This window comes from Pieris rapae, chromosome 7 (assembly GCF_905147795.1).
Source record: "Pieris rapae chromosome 7, ilPieRapa1.1, whole genome shotgun sequence".
Taxonomy (NCBI): Eukaryota; Metazoa; Arthropoda; class Insecta; order Lepidoptera; family Pieridae; genus Pieris; species Pieris rapae.
In genome coordinates, this window is record NC_059515.1 from 7,909,894 (window position 1) to 7,934,477 (window position 24,584).

The 24,584-nt window shown below is 32.7% G+C and overlaps 1 protein-coding gene and 1 non-coding gene across 2 annotated transcripts in view; both read right to left on the reverse strand.

Moving 5' to 3' along the window:
• Window positions 1-23,686, reverse strand: part of LOC111004173 — a 37,740-nt gene extending 14,054 nt beyond the window's left edge. The window contains exons 1-3 of the mRNA XM_045629006.1: window positions 23,674-23,686; window positions 2,970-3,044; window positions 2,357-2,538 (exon numbers count right to left, since the gene is read on the reverse strand). Of these exons, the coding sequence (XP_045484962.1) occupies window positions 2,357-2,538; window positions 2,970-3,044; window positions 23,674-23,686 (270 nt within the window). The remainder of the gene's footprint in view (window positions 1-2,356; window positions 2,539-2,969; window positions 3,045-23,673) is intronic.
• On the reverse strand, window positions 10,449-10,567 carry LOC123689377. Its single transcript, XR_006750358.1, has one exon. It is a non-coding gene; the product is annotated as a 5S ribosomal RNA (ribosomal RNA).
• Window positions 23,687-24,584: the final 898 nt, after the last annotated feature.

Below are 24,584 nucleotides of genomic sequence, written 5' to 3' on the forward strand. Positions count from 1 at the left end.
CTAAAAATACACACTCGTTCGTTATGTCCAGTTTATTGTGTTTATATTGTACGTCTATTAGTGTTTTAGAGTTATATGTCTGAAAATGAATTATGTTAGTTTTGGTTATGTTTATTTGTAGGTTATTTGAATTCATCCAGTTGATGGCGTCGTCTAGAGATTTAATTAAGTTGTTTTTTAAATCTTGGTCGTTTTTGCCTTTTATTATAAGTGTAGTGTCATCAGCAAATAGTATACAGTTCTGGTGTATAGCATCTGGGAGGTCATTTATGTATGTTAGAAAAAGTAGTGGGGCCAAAATACTGCCCTGAGGTGTTCCGTACTCATTTTTCTTATAGTTGGATCTATAGGTTTTTTGTTTTAGTTTACAAATCTTTGTTATTTCCACATATTGCATTCTATTTTCAAGGTAACTTTTCCATTTTCGGTAAAGTCCATTGGTGAACAGCCCGGGTTCGAACCTACGACCTCAGGGATGAGAGTCGCACGCTGAAGCCACTTGGCCAACACTGCTCTACATTAGGTATCAAGTACATAATAAACCCTTCTAACGATCTGGGTCAGCCCAGTGATTGTCTTAACAACCTAAACAATATTGAGATCTGATTAGATCGCCCTTTTCAAAATTCAACAGAGGCTGCAAATCGATTCTAACAGGATCTCCTGTTGCCATTTAATTAAACGAAACGTGACTTTACATTTTTGTTGCCTTTTTACGAACCATTTCCAATTTAAATTTTTCCAACAAATTGTGGATAAACTTAATTAATTAGAACACAGATTTTTATCGTGTATCCAGTGCCCTTTGCAGGAATGGTTAATCCAGGATTGTTAGGCGACTTTACTAGTGTTTTATTTAATTCAATTACATAGTTCTAAATTCTTTCTTTTATAATTATTTCAAAGCGGAGTAAATTGATAACTTTTTAATTTATCAGCGGTTAATTGAATAACGCATGGCTTGCTGGATGTCTTACTGTAAATTTATTCATACTCTATATAATACATATATATTACAGAATCTACTTGTTTATTTTTTCTTGTTTTTTTCTTGTTTCCGGCATTGAGTCAAGTTGTATTTTAAACAATAAGTTAATCTATCACTTAGGTTATTAGGAAATTCGTTACGATAGAAGTCGTTAACTTCCGCTACAAGAACTTTATTAATTGCGCATTGTTCATAAGTTCTTAGGAACTGAGACGAACTATAACTTAATTATTGTTACATGACAGTGCTCAGTACCGTCATACGCTGTAGGAGGTACTTATAAATAAATCGTTTTTTTTAAAATATTGTTTAAAGAAGTTAATAGTCGGCTCAAAAGCATTTATTCCTATTATCATTTTTAAACCTAAATATTTGTGCTAATGTGAAACCCAAGTTATATGTATATAAATAACTAATGAGTCTGTTTGGCACACTAAGCCGCATTCTTTTTAGATTTATGTAGGTATGTAGAATGGATTATGAATGAAGGATTGTTTTAGATGGAGTCGGAAGCATAGCTTGTTTTTTTTATAGAACGGGGCAAACGGGCAGGAGGCTCACCTGATGTTAAGTGATACCGCCGCCCATGGACACTCTCAATGCCAGAGCGCTCGCGAGTACGTTGCCGGCCTATTAAGAATTTGTACGCTCTTATAATAGCAGGTACCCGTCAGAATATAAATATATTTTCTAACATAGCGGAATATGTAAAATGTAAATTGGAATTTGATTATAATTTATCTAGTTACCCACAAGACAGAATAGACCCACAGACTCCCTAATGTGGGGACTAGCGATATTTAATTTGTTACAACCTCTTTGTTCATGACATATGATAAAGTGTTTATTATAATATATTTTTAGACGAGTGTAATAACAATATTATTTCATAGATGACGTCCATATTTTACTTCATAAAACCTAGGGAGTAATGGGTTTTGTAACCGCAATTTATCAGATTTTTAATTATCGTGAGTTATGAGTTATCGGTTTTTATCTAAACCATCAAGGTCTTTTATAATTTTAAAGTGCTATACGACCGGAAGGATACAATTCCTTATGAGGTCATTTTTAGCAACAAAATAGAATAGGCTATGAAATATTTTTAATTGTTGTTTTTACACAAGAGGAGAGCGTACAAATTCTTAAAAGGCCGGAAACGCACTCGCGAGCCCTCTAGCATCGAGAGTGTCCATGGGCGGCGGTATCACTTAACATCAGGTGAGCCTCCTGCCCGTTTGCCCCCTGTTCTATAAAAAAAACCACAGGTCACCGACAAAAAATTTAAAACATGCTCGATTTTTTATTACATGAGTTCTTTTGTTTGAATCATACCTTAAGAGTATGTACCATGCAGTGCAAGATTACCTTAATCATAGCCTTGAGCAGTGCGTATCTCGTGAAGACGTTTCTCTGCGCCTTGGACTCGCTGTACCTCGCCATTAGCGTTATGAGAGCCTTTTTTGCTGTGTCATAGTTCTCATCTAGACGTATCCGGACCGCGCGTAGGCGTTCATTTGTTTCTATGACCTCTTCTTTCGTCTGCCCGCCTGGTACAATGAATACAGAATTACTATGATAAAGTTTATAAATGTGCAATTTCTAGCACCCGTTTTGCGCGTTTAGCTCAATTTTTTTTTTTGTATAGAACAGGGGGCAAACGGGTAGGAGGCATTTTTACATTACAATGTAAAAAACGTTCTTTATATTTTTGGATAACTTGCTACTTACAAAGCCTTTTTTGGGTATTTGTATAGTAGTTTTGAGAAACGTTACATAAATAAAGTGGAAATAAAATCCCGTGAGGTTTTACCTTTAGAGTTAAACTAAAGAGGTAAACTAAATTGATTTTAGTTGTTACAAAGCGCCTTTTCGCTTGAATCTTTTATGTTCCCTTTGATCATTGAAAATAGTCAAATACGATATAAACTTCTAAAAAAGGGATGCACAAAGAAAATTTATTTTGCGTATCGATACTCACTTGAGGCGCCCTCATCTTTAACGTCCTGAACTATACGGCGTACGCTTTGAGTAAATTTTCCAACTAAATTGGTTGCTGAAACAAAGAAAACAATAATTTTATAACGTGAAGTAAAAATTTAAACTTGGAAAATTATACATGCAATAACGATGATATGAAATTCGTATATATCGGAAGTTTATTGGGTGTCGTCTGTAGTATGCCTCTTTTATAAGAAAAGCGAAAAACTTCTCTTCCAAGAAGAAATTATTATTCTCAAGGAATCGTGTCCATGATTCATTGATTGATTAGCTTACAGTAGGGTTGTCATATTTGTATATTGACATTGCATCGCAGGTAAAGCGATTATAAATAAGACATTGTAAGTATTATTTTACAATTAAAAAACGTTTACTCCTAGTTTCGTAAGTAAAGTCGATTAGTAGTAGTAACGTTATTTTCGTCGCATACAAATTTACTGGCGAAAGGACCTTTGGTGATATTAATTACGCTTGTCTAATTAATATCGCCTTACCAATTAAATAAGGAACATTATTCCTGCATAAAAATTCCAACCTTAGTTACGCATCTAATGCTACAAAGCTTGTCGATTGTTCTATAGTCTATGTGTCTGTCGTTTGCCGATAGATTCCACAATGCGGGTTTGCAACATGGATGTGCACTTACCATCAAAATCTAAGCTGGGTATGGAGTTGCACCCTGAATACTAAAGCATTCTAAACGAATTCTTAGGTAATATTCAAAGTATTAGATTAGCATATTTTAAAAGCAATTCAAAGATGTTTATTACTAGAAAATATCTTTTTCACTATTACCCGCTATTATTAACACTATATTACTATAATATATAATATAATATTGGAAGAAATGTGTCTGTCAGATTTGGATGTGACTTTATAAAACAATAGTAATTTAATGTTGATTTTAAATATATTAGTGACTTAAATAAGTATTGCTAGGGGGACAAGTAGGGGGCTTTCCCCCCCAGATAATAGAAAAAATCGTTTTCATTGATTAAGTCGTCAAAATTTACCAAGACCACATGGTACATACCTTTCTCTAAGTACCTACCAGATGGTGACGCCAATATATAATAAAAAAACATTTCACGCTAATATCTGTGAAAATCGATGTTGTTTATGATAAATTATATTCTGTACTATTTCGTTCTTAGTCAATTGTACTAATACGTTACATAATCTCAGATTCCATTAACTCCAATATTGTTTTGTGTGAAGTATTTGTTGAGGTTTACCCTTAATATGTATAAGTTTATATTTACTGTCGATTTAGGCTGGGCCTTTGAATAATCCCCATGTATATGAACGTTATGTACGACTCGTATACATACACGAGTCGTATATAACATTCGATGTGCGAATTTACGATACGATTTATTCACAGGCATTAAGGCTATTTTGGGTTAAGAGTGCCATTTGGATTTACTGTTCTCAAGAGGTGAGGTGTTTTATTGGTTTTATACGATCTTTACCTAAGAAGAGTAAATGTTTATGACTGCAGACGTAACTAGTAGTGCTTAATTAATTTATCCTTGTGGTTAATCCGTGTAAGGCCGTTTCAATAGCTTTGCGGTTTATATTTGTTAGTGCGCACGCGACTGCGGTTTATTTATTTTAACTGTTCATCCTTTTACCATTACGCTGAACAACCACTACTATTTCCGGTTCTTGTGTCAAAGTCAAGACAGTTCTTTGACTGTAGTGACAGTTTAGGGCTAAAACAAAACAGCAAACGCAAACAGCCCTATTAATTATGCTTGTATGGAAAACCACGTGATCATGTTCTAGACCCAATAGCACAGATGGCCGATTACCCACCTAAATAAATATAAGGTTTCACTGGCGGTAGAGGAATGTCTTGCAAATCTAGTAAGAATAATGAATAGTTATCTCCAGGACAGGAGCATCATCCTAAATTACGCAGCTGTTTGAGTACAGATCGCAGCTAGAAAGATTCTGCGTCAAGATTGTCAAATTTGTAACAAAAATAGCACGAGAGGTAATGCGGGTAGCGCCTGGCAACTGGCCCCTACTCGCCCCTAAATATTATAACGATATTTCTAGGGTAGTTGTCGCCCGGGCCGGGCGTGAGACGCCAACACTTTAAATTAATAATGTCCCTTTTTAAGAAAGGGGAGATCTTGACAATTACCTGCTGCTTAGCCACTCGGTCATATATCTGCCTGATTGCGTGCCTGATAAGCTAGGATTGCTGCTTATAAAAAAGAAAAAAATATGATGAAAAATGATCAATATGAAGAAATCTATTGCCAGTAATGTAGCTCCGCTAAATATTAAAACACGAAAATTTAATATTTGCAGTGGCAAAACTAACTAGCTAGTATGTATAAATCATAAAAAATTATCGTATTTTGGTTAAAAAGTCAAAAGTCTGGTTTTTCGAGTTAGTATTAGTAGTATTCATTATAACGTTCATTCGATCGAATTAATATTAGTAGTTACATTGTAACATTCTAGTTTTAGTTGCGAATACTAAGAAACTACTAAACTTTTGTTATTTATTTATTTATTCATACTTTGTTGCAAAGAAACGCAAATAACACAATACATAAAAATTACAAGGGTTGCAACGGGCGGCCTTATCGATCTCTTCCAGGCAACCCTAAACATTATACATTTGTATAGTATCTATCGACTAAATGCTTGAAAATTCACGCCTTCAAATGACCTCGAAGATTCTTTTAACCTTTGACCAAACGTTGCCAATGTGATTAAGGTGACATTTAACGTTTCGTCAATTTATATTATTGAATTTGAGTATCATAATTCTCGCGTATTTGAAATGCCAATGTTATAATTGCGTTATTAAGGTTTAGATGACCGCGACCCGCCAAAAGTAGCCAGAGAGTTGGTAAAATATATAAAGGACTCAATTGTGACCAGTTGGAGGGGTGTAGAGGGGGGGTCAGGAGGTGAATTTATCTAAATATAATTCCCGTATTCACTGCTATTTTAATTTAGCTAAAGTGTTGCCTTGACATGTAATAGATCTAATAGAAACCACGAAGTTCTCATGTCTAGACCCAAAAAAAAATATTTTTTATATAATTTATACAAATTTTCTTCATAGAGCTATGCTCTTCTGAGTGAAAGAGAAGAGTCTGGCCTGGTCTTTAATTGTTTTGCTTAGATATGTGATTGTTTTAATATAAACCCTGGAGTTCACATGTCTGTACAATGGTTTTTTTTTTAATTTAGTAAAACGTTACAAATATGCTCATTAATTATTTGTGTTATTGAGACCTTATTTATCGAAATCGATAAGAAATGCTCTTATGTGATGGTGAAACTGGCAGAGCACTCTACGATTTTTAAAAACATATTTTCTGTACGTAAGCGTCCTGAACTCTTTCACAAACCTATATAGTGCTGCTACAACTATTGAAAGAGAAGAGTTTACATATCGACAAAATGTACATTATATGTTTAACAGTAACGAAACCCATGAATTTTTGGATACTTAATTAATTATTTTAATTTAAGTTAATTTTCCAATGTTTTTATTTATACATTAATATTCATAAACAGTAAGTATAATTTTGAGTATAATTCGTAAATCTACGTGTCCTAGTATTTATAGATATACACATGTAATCATGTTAATTACTCACAAATATGCAAATCAACGCTGCATAAATGTATGAATGATATACGTCATATGTTTTTGCTTATCATGTAATGTAATTCACGATTCATGACTGATATAGGTTTTTCCGGCCCACCCACTTGAGTCGATTCTAATTCATTGATTCATTCTTTAGGACTTCATAAATGACTGTATAATATGAGGAAAAATTTGCTTCTACTGTATAACTATGTGAATTGGTTAGCCACGTGCCATTTATCCAAATTACGCTAAATTAACCGCGATACGCCTATTAAATTTGTTAAAACCACGAACATCTGGCTTTGGTTCTGCTGAGAATCAAAGGACGCTTGCGTTAAAAAGTACGTCTTTAGTATGATAGAGTTGTAGTCTTAGCTTGTTAAAAATATAATAATAATATTTAAATGTAGAAATTATAATTCATTGCATACTTTAGTGCTTGTCAACACGAAACAATAACCTATACAGAGAAGAATCCTTTAGCGTATTCACATTTAAAGTTTTCAAATAATTAACGTGTATCTTGAGATACAAGAAAATAGATTTGAGGTATCCGATATAAAAGCTATTGTATGAAGACATAAATGTATTGAAAATAGTATATAAATACGCATTGAATACGTTTCCATTCCAATGATATTGTGAGCAACTAGCAATAAAGGGAATTCTAATAATGGAGTCTTTATCAGAAATTCAGCAGACTGGATGATCCCTTCAAACTCTATCTTATCCATTCATGAGATTGACAAAGAATTTTCATATCTTAGAAAGTTATAGTATAAGTTATAATGCTATATTATTAATAAATAATTGAATTTATTAGATTAAATATTTGTTAACTAAAGGTTCAACTTTCTTTATAATAATTAATAACTGGTACTTTTATAGCTATTATGATATAACTAACTTGGTTTTGTGATTGCCGACGTTAGTTGACATTTTTTTAAAGAATTGGTACGATCTTTTCTTGAAGGATCCTGAGTCGAATTGGTTCGGAAATAATTCAGAGGGCAGCTGGTTCCACATAGCGGTGGTGCGCGGCAGAAATTGCCTTAAGAAAATCTCAGTTATATAACGAATATCATATTAAATAATATAATATATAGAATATCGTATTGAAATATCTACAGGCTGCGAGAGCACAGTAGTGTTGGCCCACTGGCTTGAGCGTGCACTGAGGCCGCAGTCTAGAATCCTGGTTGTCAGCCATTCGATATATAACACTGGCTCTTACAGTGAAGGAGAAAATCGTGAAGAAATCAATATGCCTTAGCCACAGCGCTGACTTGCCTATTAACCTTAATAAAAAAAATTGAGTAAGCAGTCGCTCTGCAACATTTTTTAGGTTTGGGCCTCAGATTTCTGATCATTTGTTACTCTAATTGGAAAGTAGGTGATCAACCTCCTGTGCTTGAGACGCCGTCGATTTTTTGGCTTTTTAAACAGGTTTACTCACGATATTTTCCTATTGAAAATATCGTGCGTGAAAGTATCGTCAATTGGTGCAAATACGGGTATCAATCCTACGACATCAGGCATGAGAGACGCACGCTGAAGGCACTAGGAAACACTGCTTCATATAGCACCTTACCGGGTATCATACGTCTCAATTAAGGAAGAATTATTTTAAGTTATCTCGACTTATACTTTTTATTCACGCTGTCGACACATCAATTAATTACATATTATATAATAGTCTGAATTGTCGTAAAAGTCTTGAATGAGGTCGTAAAGTTGATATCTTTCATGTGACGATCCTTTCATTAAATGATCTATTTTAGCTCTTAGCGAGAATTGGTCACGCCAAATCAACGAATCAACACACGATAATAAACTGTATACATGATGATTTCATGGGCAATTAGTAATTTAATCATAACTGTTACATTATTCGAGTTTGGAATCGTCTAGAACAATTTCATGAAACTCTCAATTGAAGGATATAAAGCGAAGTCCTTCACCGCCTGTTTGTCTCGAAAAAAATATTAAATATATATAGATAAACGATCGGTAGTTACAGATATCTATCTATACAAAGTAAGCTTTTGTTTTATGGATGTAATGACTTTAAAATAACATCGTTCTGGTGTCTAATACAGGTTTAGACTATACGACTCTCTTGCGGCTTTTAAAGGATGACTCTAATGGCAGAACTAGAAGCAATTTAGGCTTAGATCTAATTAAACTTACGCTTTATATACTATGTGAACAACAAATATTATTTATATATTTAAACGACTCCTTTGTCAGTATACTATCCTGTATGAAATCGGTTACCAGATGCTTCGTATATAAAATATAACGTACATAATTGTAACAGTTTCTATGGCCTCTTTATAAAAGATTCTTAGAAATAAAAATATCCGTTAGATATACCCACTTACCATATAACATCCACGCCTTTGGCGGCAAGAAATAGCGGGATTTATGGAAAATAAAATCCTTTCATTTATCCCGCTGGAGACATTTCTTTGAAAGCCTTTATCTAACATCCTTATTGAATTCTTCAACAGATTTTTGCTGACGGCAACAATCAATATTCAACAATCCTTTTGCCTACCGAAAAATGATAAAGATTCCTTATTATTATGTTCACACTGTTACCTCGCTTTGACTCTCCCCGCAAGAATGCTTCTTTTATTTTTTTATGAATACTAAATGGCCAAGGCACGCAAAAAGGGTTTTTAGGCTATTTCATGTATTTACTGTGGCGAAAAATTCTTCTTGGACACAAAAATAGGTTGAGTGACTTTTGTATTAGTTCGTTTTGTATATAATATGTCGCAATAATTGCAATTACTTTATATAAGACGTAAACTATTTATTCTCGAAACTATTTACAGTATTAGGAATAGGATTTGTAACTTAAAGGCAAGCTGAAGACTTTTATTCAGATATTATTAATAAATTTTTAGAATATTGAACTGAGCTGTCACTATTTAATTTAAAAAAAGAATTATATTTTTTTTACCACATGCGACCGGCATCACTTAATACTATACAAGATATATCTAAAGCAGTCACTGTATATGTAGCACATTGAACCTTTTGAAATTGACTTTGTACGATTTACGATTTAATATGACGACATTGTAGTTTGATGTAAGGGTTGTCTTAGTCCGCAATTTTGTAATAATGACAAGATGAATTGAGGAAAAATCTTTATATTGACTATAAAATATAATAATATATATAATAATGTCAGCCGTTAAGCAATTAATATAGTTACTAAATAATTGTACTATAAAAAACTTGAAATGTGTCAAAAAACACCCGAATGGAACGTTCCTTTCGATTAATTTATATTTTAATTGGTATCATTATCATAACAGTATGTTAGATTTTCTCGACACCAATATTATATTTCATCGTTCTAAGAGACCAGAAATTTAAAAGAGGAAGAAGGATGATGTCATTCTGCTACGTAGGGATTAAATAGTGAAATATCCTAATCATAAATTAAGTGACACAATTAATATGCATATTTCGTATTTCGTCGTTCAGAGCTTTTAATTCAGCCTCATCTGGTTCATCTCCTTGTAAAAGCTGTGCTCGTTGTGATATTAGTGCACTAATCTTTGAATTCGCATTTTCATAAAATTTTCCAGAAACATTATTATTTTATTTATTATAATGAATATTTTTTAAAGGTAGATGATGTGGTGGTAGTGTGATCTAACTGTATTGTGCAAGGAAACTAGTGACCCGACAATTATTGTGCAGGGATTTTGTTGTACGTTTGATATCTCGATAAAAAACAACTACCAAACTAATTGAGTTCGGTGATTCCAAAAATAATTTTCATTTCTTATCCCTATGAAAAGTTAAAAAAGCCAACATCACGAGGTGTTCCCAGGCGGTCACCCATCCAAGTACTGACCTCGCCCGACGTTGCTTAACTTCGGTGATCGGACGAGAACCGGTGTATTCAACGTGGTATGGACGTTTGCGACTGCTATAACGAAAATATAAAATAGAATAAACTATAGCAAAAAGTGTCATTACAACTTTTGGTCTTAATTTTTCGTAAATTATTCGAAAGACGAGAGTTCCGAATAAGAAACTTCGTGTTTTATGACGAATAGCGCTATCCGACAGGCGTGAAACGCAACAATAGTGTTTATCCTACCAATCAGTAATAACGATTACGAGATTTTTTTAACAGAATTAAAGTATAAAATATAACAGTGGCTCTACAAACTTTTTAGTTCTGGGCCTCAGATCTGGGTATCTGTGACATGATCATGTGTCAATCTAATAGGCAAGTAGTTGATCAGCCTCCTGTGCTTGACCCTCACCGTCGACTTTTGAGTGTATGGCAAGGTTTCCTCACGATGTTTTTCTTCACCATTCGAGCGAATATTTATTTCGAAAGAAAGTCCATTGGTGCACAGCTGTGGTGCAGTCTAAGAGTCGAAAACACAAGACGAACGCTGCTTCAATAACAGGTAGATAATAAATAAAAAATTAAATATAAAACATATGTTGTGTGCCTGCTTGATCTTCTTGATCTATTCTTCTACAAAAATTTATCCACGAGAAACAAAGGCTGTACAATATATTTGTACATAATACGTTCGTATGACGCGCAATCAGAATTGCCTATTATGTATTTACTGTAATCCTCATATAAATAAACTGTCAACGTTCAAATAGGCGATAATCTGTTTATAATGGGAATTAATAAAATATGCTCTCATCGCTGTATTGGAATTTGCATATTATATATTATGATAATGCAGCAATATTAATATGACTTTACTTTAATATTTTGGCAAACTTCCTACAAAAATAACTTAGTCCTGTATTAATTCGTCGGTTGTCTACATTTTCGCTAATGATTGTAACTTTGATGATGAAGTAACTTGATATACTATTTATTGTATCGTATATCGATATTGAAACAATTCATAACAATATAACCTTGATCGCTCCTCACGAACTTTGTGTATGTGTAAAATATTAAATAGACGTCTTTGAAGACAAAAACAATTCCAGGACACCTTAATTTTAAAGTAAATAGATTGAAATATCAAGTCAGGTCTATAGTTTGATCTAAATTTTTCGAATTTCTATGTCAATATATAATTTATTGAATTTGAATATATAATAAATTTTGACTTAATAATCATGAAAATTATAATTCATATGTAACATATGCGTAAAATAAAATACGTTTTATTTCCTTAAATTTATTTATTACACAACTCGACTTTATTCTTGGTTGCGACATCAGTGTCGTCTTTTTCTTTTCTCGCGAAACGAAGTGACGGAGCGAGCCATAAGTTCTTATTTGAATTAGTAGGCAAGCTACATACAATGGCTAACCTTGGATAAATCTGCCATTGTAATGCTTGATAGCATCAGTTGCCCAATTTGACGGTTAAACCATTTGCAAAACATAATATGCACAATACACCAAATCCGTTAAAAACTACGGCTTTTTACGCCGACTAAAAATTGTTTGTGTTTACAGTAGTTTTTATGTTCCACGTTTCATAGGTTAACTGTATGTATACGTATATATTATATAAAGTCGAACGATACATTTTTATCCTACTTTTATACAGATAATTTTTTTATAGAACAGGGGGCAGGTGTTAAATGATGTTAAGTGATATCGCCGCCCATTCACACAAGGCCAGAGCGCTCGCGAGTGCGATACCGACTTTTAAATAATGTAACAGTCTTTAAACTAGGTACGTAACAGTCATCCATGACTTAATTATCAATACTTAAATTATTGTGCCCTTGGAAATTAATATCATATGTTTGATATTAGTTTCATCTAGTATTCGCGAACATTTTTTTACGTACAATTTGTATATTTATATTAATTTGTTCGAACGATTATTGTGGTTTAGTATAGTTCCAATACGCTAAAGGATTTTCATACAACATTCTATCGTTATTATAGCTTATTCGATTTTACGTACTGTTAGTATGTTAGTTAGACTTCTGGTCTCAACAGAACATTCTTAAGTTATACAAGTGCGTGACCTAATTGTATGACGAACATTAAATACGAATACGATAATAGTTGTGACTCATTGTATTTTAATTTTGTAGTGAAGTGTTATAAGAATTGTTATTGCTACAATTTAACATAGCACTAGTTCCGTTACCTATCTTTAAGATCTCGTGATGTATTAAATATGGCAGTGAAAGCTTGAATTACCAGGAAAGGTTCTGATCGAGTCAATTCACTGTTGATTTTTATTGTTGCTTTTTGGCCCTTTATTTTATCATGTATATTAAACTTCAGGATGCAAGCATGAGAACACATGACCTGCAGTCAGGCTAAACCAAAGGTTCCAGAATCGTCACCAAATGTGTAACGTTTAGTTAGTCACATGATAAATCACTACATAGTATAAAACAAAGTCGCTTTCTCTGTCCCTATGTCCCTTTGTATGCTTAAATCTTTGAAACTACGCAACGGATTTCGATGCGGTTTTTTTAATAGATAGAGTGATTCAAGAGAAAGGTTTATATGTATAATAACATCCATTAGATAGTGGAGAAGTACTGTTATTTTTGAGGTTTCTAATGTGATGTCGTAAATAATCACATTTTTTCCGCTTACATTGCAAACGCAGGCTGAACCCTACGAGTTTTATCAAAATATAAAATTTACTAAGTATTGTAGACAGTATTTCTGTAGTATATTTAGTATCAGCATTGCACTCGTGCGAAGCCAGGTCGGGTCGCTAGTCACATGATAAGACAATGACTCATTCGGCGACAAACTGGCTGTTTGGTGTGTGTATACATGATAACAATCACGGTGGCCAAATTTTTGCATCTCATTCCACAAAAGACTCGTGAATCATATGGAATATAAATTATTATTCATTATATTGTTTTCCTTTTCCGGCAGATGCTTGCCATCCATGTTGTTGTCGCGTCGTTTAATTCATTTTTATAATAATGATATGTATCTCCTGTGCCTACCAACCTTACTTAAATCTTGCAGATTATACAAGCAAACTGATTTTTAAAATAACAGGGGCAAACGGGCAGGAGCCTCATCTGTTGTTAAATGATACCGCCCCGCCGCCCTTACACATGCACATCGCCAGAGAGCTCGAATGTGCGTTGTCTGCCTTTTAATAATTTTTCTGGAAAGACCCTTAGTCAAATTGGTTCCAAAGTAGTGGTGGTGCGCGGCAAAATTGCCTTAAAAATGCATATCAGACCAGAACATCCGTTGTAATTGAATGGATTCTATCTACGGCCGTATACTCCTATCAACACCTAACGTCAAAAATTGATAATGCTTCCCGCTTATGAAATAATCTTTATTGGGTTGAATTTAATTTGGATTTGATCTTATAACATTCCTAAGCTCCTACCGAGCAATGAAAGCCTATGATTTCTCAAGTCTTTTCATGCTCAGTAATTGATTTCACCCCAGCTACAAATCAGTATTAAAGAAGATTAGATTTCGATTTAATTCAATATTACTGTGATCTAAGCTAGATAATATTGTAACGTAATGTAATATCTTTTAAATGTTTTAATTCAGAAGCGACTTAAAAAGCCACATCTTTGTGGTGACTAGAAGTAGAATCAAATAGATCATATAGTATGAATCTATCTATGTATTACAATTTCTATCTCTCTCTGCAATTGGTTGGTCATGCCTGAGAGTTGTGTTCAGCGAGGAAACATCTGCACACATTTTGTTTTCACCAGTTTCTGTCCGCCTGAACAGTGTATAGTTTTGAGGGCAATGAGTGAAATAGATCGGTCCATCCGTTTGGTGACCGGACTTAAATTATTTGTGTAGAGTTAATTTTATTATGATATTTGTTTACGTGTGTAACATTGATATTTATATTACATTGATTAGTCGTTAGTCTCGCTAAAACTCGAGAACGGCTGAACCGATTTCGGTTGGAAACAAATAAATAAAGAAACATATTAAAAACAAAATTGTATTTTCCAATAAAATCTATTCCTATGGTGTGTTCCTATGATTTTTCAGAAATTAAGAAGTGTCATACTGTCATATATTTGATGCTTTCAGAAATTTGTGATTCATGGATAGTGTTTAGGTTGAGGTCTTTGGTATGTTTTAAAATATTGCATCACGTTTGGACACAATTATATGCAGGTGATATGACGAGTTCATCTAGTCTTTTTGTATAGAAGCAACTAGCTGATCAATTTTCAGTACCACATATAGGACGCTACCGATGTTGGTGTCTTTTCCCTACAATATTTGTATTCACATTATCACGGTTACCTACTCTTGGCATCATCACTCTCCTATACGGTTGAAATATGCAATAATATATCTGCTGTACCACAGATTAATGACCCAGTACGTACAAGCGACGTTTATACTTTAAGTACAATTATTCATTTATAACAATGATATTATCGATCGAATGGTATAATCGAATAAAAATAATGTAATATTATAATTCTAATTTATACCCTTAAAATGTAATTACTAAAATACATTATTAAAAGGAGTCCCTTTAGCAACGTTTTATGTGTAACACAGAACTTGAAATGTAAAAATACTTTGGATAATGAGAACTTGAGCTTCTAACTTTATTTCGTATTCAAGAGCTTCAATAATGACTTACGTGCGTTTAAGAGATTTTCAGATACATAATTTTGTTTACAAAGGTTTTCACTTAAAGTACTATTCCCGTTATTTCTTCACATTTAAATGATTTATGAAATTCATGATATTCGTAGAAAACAACGGTGCTACATATTTCGGAATATAATAATATAGTCTTTGATAATATTTTTATGAGCATGTAGATCTTATCTGCGCCATAATGATTGTTTAAACGTATTTGTTACAAATTAATATTTTACCTCAGACGAGCAACTCTTAAATGTGCACACGTTTCAATTTTTTTACGTTATTTGATTGGAGTTGAAGATGAGAATATAAAAACTGACGCGTGACGATATTACTTAATATACAGGTCCGTATATAACGCAAATCTTATTGCAATGGTTTAACTATACATCTGTATATTTTCACCACAGTGTAAACATAATTTGTCAGAACAAGACGAAAGACTAATTACTGATTTATGTTTTTTCACACGAGGTATCTTTAAATAAGCATCTAATGGAGCATGGGGCAGATACTGCGTGATTCATATTTGTACTGACCATTGAACAAGCAATAATTGTCTGCCAATAATTGATATCAGATCTTAAAATTTAATGCCACAGTAGGTATTGAATTTTGAATTCCACTTTTATCACTTTTCCTTAAACCCCCGACACTAAGAATCGTATGACTTTTTCTTCTCTACGAAGATCAGCGGTATCAGCGATTAAAACCTTATTTCAAGAGAAATATTTATTTCCAGGCTTTACGCATGAGCAGATCGCTTTTATAACACCTTTTAATCCGTAATTTTTAAATGTAATAAATTTTCGTAGCCAATTTGTTATTGTAGTTGGTTTCTGTATACATACAATATTCATAAAAACATTTTACAAGGTATACGAAATAAATAAATTTGATATTTTATCCTCCAATCCAAATGTCTATCTTTACATACCATGACGCAATACCTCAGCAATGATGCTACTATATTATAGATATGTAGCCTTTTAAAGTACATTACCAAGAAATCATGAATTGAGCTTTATTGTGTCGACAACAGTATGCAGAAGCAAAACGGGCAGAAGTAGGTTTATTATATTCGTAAACATATTTAAATGTTCAATGCCAATTTGATGATATGAATATGAGTTATTGTTAGATTTGTGAGGCTTAATTTTTTGTTATCGTGACTGCTAAATAATACCGGCGTCAATGAATTACAATCTGGCTTATACAATAATTTTGTATTATGAGTAATATTATGTTGCCTTAATTTGATACAATCTTAGACAAAGACCAATTTGTGTACTAAAAATCTTATGATGTAATTAGTAAAACTGATGAGATCAAACTATTACTAAGACTAAACTTTTTTATATTATTAATCAGTAAACAAATAGTGAAATAATTTTTAAAATCGGTCCAGTACACGAGCCAATTCGTTACAAACATACTTACATAAAATCTTTTCTCTGTATAATATTATTTTAGATGGAACGAAGTTTTAATAAATAAATAATTAGTAAAGATTTATCGTATGTGTTATAATATATAAAAGTTATTTTAAGTTCGCTTGTAATTCGATTAAGGTGTTCATTAATTTACCCGACTTTCTCAACTGAAAATACAATTAAGGGCCTATAAATTATTTTCAGCGAGCGATTTCGTTAATACAATTTACATCATTATTTAGTTTATTTCATGGCATTATTGTGTAATACATATAAGTTTTCGTGTTGAGAAATTTTCGTTTTTTATTATTATTAATCCAACGGAAAATAAAATGCAGTAAGGGCCTTGATAGAATTTTGTGCTTCTTTAGTAGTTATATAAAATAAAATAAATCAGTGGCGCTACAACCTATTTAGGTCTTGGCCTCAGATTTCAGAATCTGTTTCATGATCATTTTTAAATCTAATAGGCAAGTAGGTGATCAGCCTCCAGTGCCTGACACACGTCGTCGACTTTTTTTGGGTCTAAGACATGTCGGTTTCCTCACAATGTTTTTCTTCACCGTTCGAGCAAATGTTAAATGCGCGCATAGAAAGAAAAGTCAATTCGTCCATTGGTCAATTGCCCGGGATCGAACCTACGACCTCAGGTGTGAGAGTCGCATGCTGAAGCCACTAGGCCAACATTGCTCTTGTTTTAACTGCTTAGTAGTTATATATTCTAACTAAAATGTTTTACCATGCCTGGGGTAAAGTACATTCGAAAATACATATTTAAGTTTTATTTTTTACCAGTTTCTAAAATTACTTTTATAATTCCAAGTCATTTTTATTTGGAATTAAAGATCTTAAACTGGATATTCACCAACTTTAATTTAAATAATATTATCGAAATATATTTATATATTATTTTAAAATATTAATTGTAACAAAATATGTGTTGCTGCAGTATTGTAACCTGTAAAAATATCGCATATCTAAATGCGATATTTTAATTATGATTTTTTTTTTTAATTTTTAACTTCTTATGATGAATTATATAGCTAAATTGTAACTCTAAACGCCGTCACAGCGCACTTCTAGATAAAGGTAACGGAAATTCATTGAACAAAGCGCTGCAAACCCGGTCGCGTTATCTGTAAGTAGCTTTTCAAACGGTATTAATACCGTTTTTAGCTATAATTTTTACGATTCAAGGTACAGTATATAATCAAGTTTAGTATACAGTTATTAGAGTTACTCTCATCCTTGAGGTTATAGATTCGTTCCCCGACTGTGCACCAATTGGTTTATATGTATGTGCGTATTTAACTTTCGCATTAGTGACGTAAAACATCGTGAGGACATCGGCTTATCTTAGGCCCAAAAACGTCGTCGGCACAGAAGGCTGTTTACCTACTTGCCACATATAAAAAGGTAGTAGCGCCACTATTTTGTTTCTTGTTTTTGATATATAAAGGAATTATAGTCAGTAAAACATGTATTCACCATAGTCAATTAAATTAATACCTTTTTATATATACGTATATTATATTCCTTTATGCCTGGTTCCCTTATGAAACATGAACCTGTTATATTGTTCAACTATACACTAGCTTACTCTTTCAAGTTTTTATACATAAAAACTTTAAATAATTGTATTATTAAAGCTTGTACCCATTTTCAACAGAAAGAACCACTATAAAATAGCTAGGGATCGCTCTTACTGTGAAGAAAAACAGCGTGAACCTGGAAGCTAATGACACAAAACTCTTCAACGCCGTGTGTCGGGAACAAAAGGCTTATTATATATAAGAAAAAACTAACACGAAACAAATAAAATAATCTCACACCAAGATCTAAAAAAAATAGCTGCATTAGTTTTAATTACATTTCACAAAATATTACTAATCTTAATACATATAAAATCATCCTACTTATAAAATCATGAATATATAAATTATTATTTGTCCGCTATGGACTCCTAAACTACAGAACCGATATTAATCAAATTTGCACCGTATCACATAAGTTCTCCTACCTACCTAAATAGTTTACTACTATGTTATATAACTAATACCTTAGCCACAGAAACGCTTGGCCGAGTCTGCTTATCACTACATAGTATAAAACAAAGCCCTTTGTATGCTTAAATCTTTGAAACTACGCAACGGATTTTGATGCGGTTTTTTTAATAGATAGAGTGATTCAAGAGGAAGGATTATATGTATAATAACATCCATTACATAGTGGGGAAGTAGTTATTTTTGAGGTTTCTAATGTGAATAATTACATTTTTTCCGCTTACATTGCAAACGCAGGCTGAACCCTACGAGTTTTATCAAAATAATGCACTAAGTATTGTACACATTGAAAATGTCTACAGAAAAGTCCGTGATGGTATATGTCTATCTCTTATGGATAACCCACATTTTTATATACAACGTTCAAGATTTAGTATCAGCATTAGCGTAGTGTATTTAGTATCAGCAGTGCACCCGTGCGAAGCCGGGGCGGGTCGCTAGTATTATATAAAAAAGATTTATTTATTTATTAAAAGCCGCGCCACAAACATGCGACTGCCTGTACAAACATAACACTGATAACAGATGTAGCCATTATTAAATATTATTATAAAATATAAATTCCTGCCTATTATGCTTATTGTGTAGTACCTACCAATTTCGCCATTCCCGCTTTTATTATGCCATTTCATTTCATCGTAAAATGAAAATATGACGATTCCATATTTCATTTTAATGAGTATTTTATAACTACGTTTTATAGGCTTTTCCTAATTTACGGATGTTTCGTGTCAAAGCAGATGGTTGTAAATCGGATAATTAAAATTATATATGATGATTTTTATTATTTTTTAGTTGTACTTTCTGAACTTTACCCTGCGACCATACTACAGATAACGATGTATGACGTATAATATACCTAATAACTATGTCAATTTTATTTTACCCCAGAGAGAAAATGAATATTTTTAGATATATTTCTATATCTACAATAAAACATTTATGCAATATACCTAATAACTAACCCTAAATTAATTTAATAATTAAAAGGAATCCCTTTAGGCAAGGTTCCGAAGATACTGGCAGCGGTCCCCCTTTGAATACCTAGACTAATTATTTATAACATATTTTAAATATTTGATATTTTTTCATATCTGTTATAAATTTGGTTGGCGACAACAGTATCGTAATATTAATGTATATCAACATAAATGTATGTAATTTAAAGTAATCAAACCACGGTAAGTAAGTTAGAACAGAAAACCACAAAGTGGTAGAAAACGTTTAAAAAAAAATTCTTCATTATGTTCGGTAGGTTTGTTAAAACATTTTGAACAAAACCACATTTAGGGTAAAATTGTTATTTTCTGAAACTTGTGGTTTGTAAAGGAACTTCACGATCAAATTTAATAAAAATGTGCCTTGTTTCGTACTTTGCTCTATTTATGCACACTTTTTGTAAAAGCAATTCCGCCATAACTAATGCCGACAGTAGACCAGAAAAAGCTATGGCTAGTTTAATAAAAATAACGTACGTTTACCTATACTACTACTATACTATACTGTACTAAAATGTAGATTTAAGACTATTTACTTAATAAAGGAAATTTTTGTTTGAAAAAAAAAACCTATCATGGTAAGATCTCGATACAAGCATATTGTAAATCGAAAAATAGCTGTTAGATCCATTATATGATCTTGATTTAACTAGTGAATAGATGCATTTAGTATTTTTAGGTTGTTTAAAGGAGGACAAAGTCGCAAGCGCAGGCTTATATTATCCCATTATTTCTAATGATGGTCTAGCCTCTTAAGAATGCTTTTGTTCTAATATCGCCTTGACAAGTTCTTAATATTCATAAATTATGTCTAGTGCCTTTGAATTGTTTAACCTTTAACTACTACAATAAAGTTTCATACGTATTGTTTTATTTACCTACGTTTTTGAAGCAATATAGAAAGAATAACAAAATTGTAAATATAAAAATACAAAATGTATTTTTAAATTATTTTAAAAATCATGATCAATATTTAAAAACTCATATGGGCCAATATTATATTTTACATTCTAAGCGAAATTAAACTTGCATATCAGTTTAAGAGTTTGGGTATTGACTCGATTTTACTGTATATCATGTACATTGCATGCATATACATGCAGATTCAACACGATTAATAATTACAAAATTGGTGTCACTTCCGCCGAAATTATTACTTAATAATCTCTCACATTTATATATATATGTGAATGAAGATTCCAAGATAATTGAGAAATTTGGTGTTTTTTATTATATCCGGGAAGCTACCTACTTATAAACTTAATTTTCTACTAATTATACTTGCACATAATAAACGTGTCCTAGAAGCCGCAGTAATACTCGTAAGTTTCAGAGTCGGGTAACTCACTGGAGTTATATGAACTACCGGAACTGCTTTATCATGTTCCACTACTCACTACTAAAAATTTAAGTATCCATATTTTTTTATTTAGTGTTTTGCATCACTCAAAATCAATATTAAAATGTTTGAAGTTCTTGCTAGTGAAAGCGATATGTATTAATTCTAATTCTAATTGTACAATGCATATTTAGAAATTACAATATTACTACATATATCACTGCTAATAGGATATTAAATTCCTCTATTTGTTACGAATTTCATAGATATAATATTATAATGCGCTGCTGAACTTAATCATGCATTGCTAAATGCTCAATTGTGTGGTATATATTCAAATTAATTAAATCCAAAATGGCTCGCTCGTTTTAATAATAATAGATAATTGTTAGTTACAATTTTAAAGTTAAATCTTTTTTTAAACAAAGCGATCATTTTAACCTGTCAATCAAACTTTTAATCTGTCAAACCATTTTCTGTATAATAGCTTTGCCATATTATCGAGTGCTTAATATGATGTCACCTTTTTTAAACAGGAATTGGAAACCATTAAGTGTTCAGCTAAGTTTAAATAACATTATGTGCCCGGTTTAGTTATAATGTTATTTACAAAAGAATATATTATAGTTAATATTCAAATTTACTTTAAAATGTGAAATTTGTTCAAGCTCTCACACAGAGAAGTTTGAGAAGCAGTCTTCGTTTATTAGCTTTGGCGTGCGACTTTGAGGATTTGAATTCGTGCGTTTGAATCGCGGCTTATTGCCCATTAATGGATGTTTACGTGACAGGTATCATGAGACTTGCATGCGTCGGGCTTAGAAGGAACACACTATTCAGAAGGAACACATATTTTTTTTATCTGAAACGGATACAGAACGTCCATGATCAAGGCTTTAAGCACTACTCGTTTGGCGTTCTCATACTTAAAACCACTAAATTGAATACGTAATAATAATAAAGCCCATTTGTTTCCAACAACCTCAAGTAACTATTCATCTAAAACGATGTTATTGTAACCCCATGTAGGGTAAAGGCCTCCTCTAGTTCACTCCATGCTTTTTTATTTTTTGCTTTTCTGCTCCAGTCTTTACCAGCTACTTGAGTTATCTCGTCAATCCATCTGTTCCTTAGCTGGCCTCTTCTTCTTTTTCCCGCAGGTCCTTCCCATGTTGTGGTTTCTAATGTCCATCTGTTGTCCTTGTATCTCGCTAGGTGTCCTGCCCATCGTCATTTTTGTGTATGAGCAAGATATAGTACGTCTTTTAAGTTGGTTTTGGCACTTATATCTTTACTTCTTATTTTTTTGCATTCTTCTTATTTTCAGTATGCTTACATCGATTTCTGACAGAAAGCTAGTTTTGTTTTTATTTTTGCGTTGTATATCCATGTTTGACAGCCGTAGGTCAGAGTCGGCAGGATACATGTGTCCATTACCATCTTCTTGAGATGCAGGGGAAAGGTGCTTATTATTACATATTTCCTTTAGAACCCACTATCTTTTTTATCCAATGTTCTCTCGCCGTTCTATTTCTTCTTCGTTAGTGTTACTAATTGATATTTGTTTTCCGAAGTATACATAGTTGTTTTCGTATTCTAATGGCTTGCCATGTAAGTTGATGTTAGTAGTTCTACTGTTTGTTATTACTTTGGTTTTATCTTGGTTCATGATGATAATTGAATACGAATTACTTATTTAATTGTGATGTGACATGACCACTGGATATTATTAAAGTGATCAACTCCTATGTACATACTTACTATATAGATTATATGTATTCAAGAACTGCTGGCTCGAATATATTTTATTGTATTGGGGTTAAAAAAATTAGATAGAGGTGTGAAATTTTAATAGAAAATAGTGATCGTTAAAGTGACATTTAAAAGCCACCAATAAATTATTCTATTCATTTGACTTCATCTACATACCAATTGAGGTTTAAACCTCAATGAATTAATACAATTGTCGAATTCGGAAAATGGAAATTTCATTAGCAAAGCCTGAAATTTACGTTAGTTTGGTCGGCTTTGGTAACGAGCCTCCAAGGGTGTTTTATTAAAATGAACGATATTTAATTATTTAATTGTCGCATTTAATACTATAGTCCTCAATTAATGTTGACTTAATTATAAATGGGTTCTATTTGGGCGGCTTGACGGATAAGGCAATTACATATTAAAATAAGTGCTAAGAAAATATTTTGCCTTATAATAATTTTTAATATACATTTATAGTACTTAAATTACCTATCAACTTTAACTTGCCTAGGTATATACGTGTCCCAATAAATTTGTGGATGTTCATATCTCAAAATCCAGAAAACCTGATGAAACTTACCGTTACTCGAGTTTATATATACTATAGGTATATACAAAATCTTATATACTATTATATATTGAATCTAACAATAAAGTTAACAAAAGAGAATGCGATTTTTAACCAATTATAATCTAGCCTAAATAATAATTATGGCTAATAATATATAATATTAACGTAATTTTCTGCAATACTAAAGTAATGTTCACTAACAGTCTAAGTGGTCTATTAAGTTCTGACACTATGTTCGTAGTTCCTAGATTACTTTTTTTTACGTGGGGAAATGCGTTACGCATACCCTCCCGCGGCATGGTTGCCAGGGTTATGTGGGACTCGCCACTGTGCATACCCACTAAAACCCCACGGCGCCACCAACAATCGCCCGATGCAGGACACGGTAAATGGTTAGCCTTGTCCGCATCCAGCCACGCGATCAGCCGTTAAAACTTACGGTCTTCTTCGGCCATGAATGATGTCCAATGGACCTTGGCTCAGCAAGGGCCATTCACATCGGCCAATTCGCCCTGTGTAATGAAGCTGGCCGGATACAATGCTTGCAAGATTACTTGCACTAACACTTTTTTTTTTTTTTTTAATGAGGTGGAAATGCACTAATGCAGGCCCGCATCAAGAATATCGAACTTGACGCGGGGACTGTGGGGCTGGATCTACACTCAAAACTCTCTGCTATTCAGAGGGGTAGCAAGACCCTACTAAAAACACCTCAGCCCATTACACTTAAGATGGGCCCTCGAGGTTACTTGCACTAACACTACACAAGTTTTAGTAACTGAAAAGGTTTAGTTCTCTTTATACGTCTCGTGTGTGTTGTATCAAGAAGTTGGATTGCCACAGTATTCAGATGATTATGAAATTAATTAAGCCTAAACAGATAACGCGATATTTATCAATTCCAACAATAACATACTAGGTCAAACTGATAAAGAAAGATAAAGTATTTGTACAAATTTAATAAATTTAATTTATTAAGAAAGATTTTTTCCCTAGTCCATGTAAATGTGAACCATAGTAACACAAACGTTACTATAAAGGTTTAATACATGTATAATTATAGCAGGACTAAATGAACCGCGACAGTTGACAGTTGATGGAGGCTTTAATTTCATGGTTGTTAGTGGAAAACCCACTGATACAATCATTATTAAAACATTGCATTTCCGTTTCCTTATATCGGACAAATATTTAATT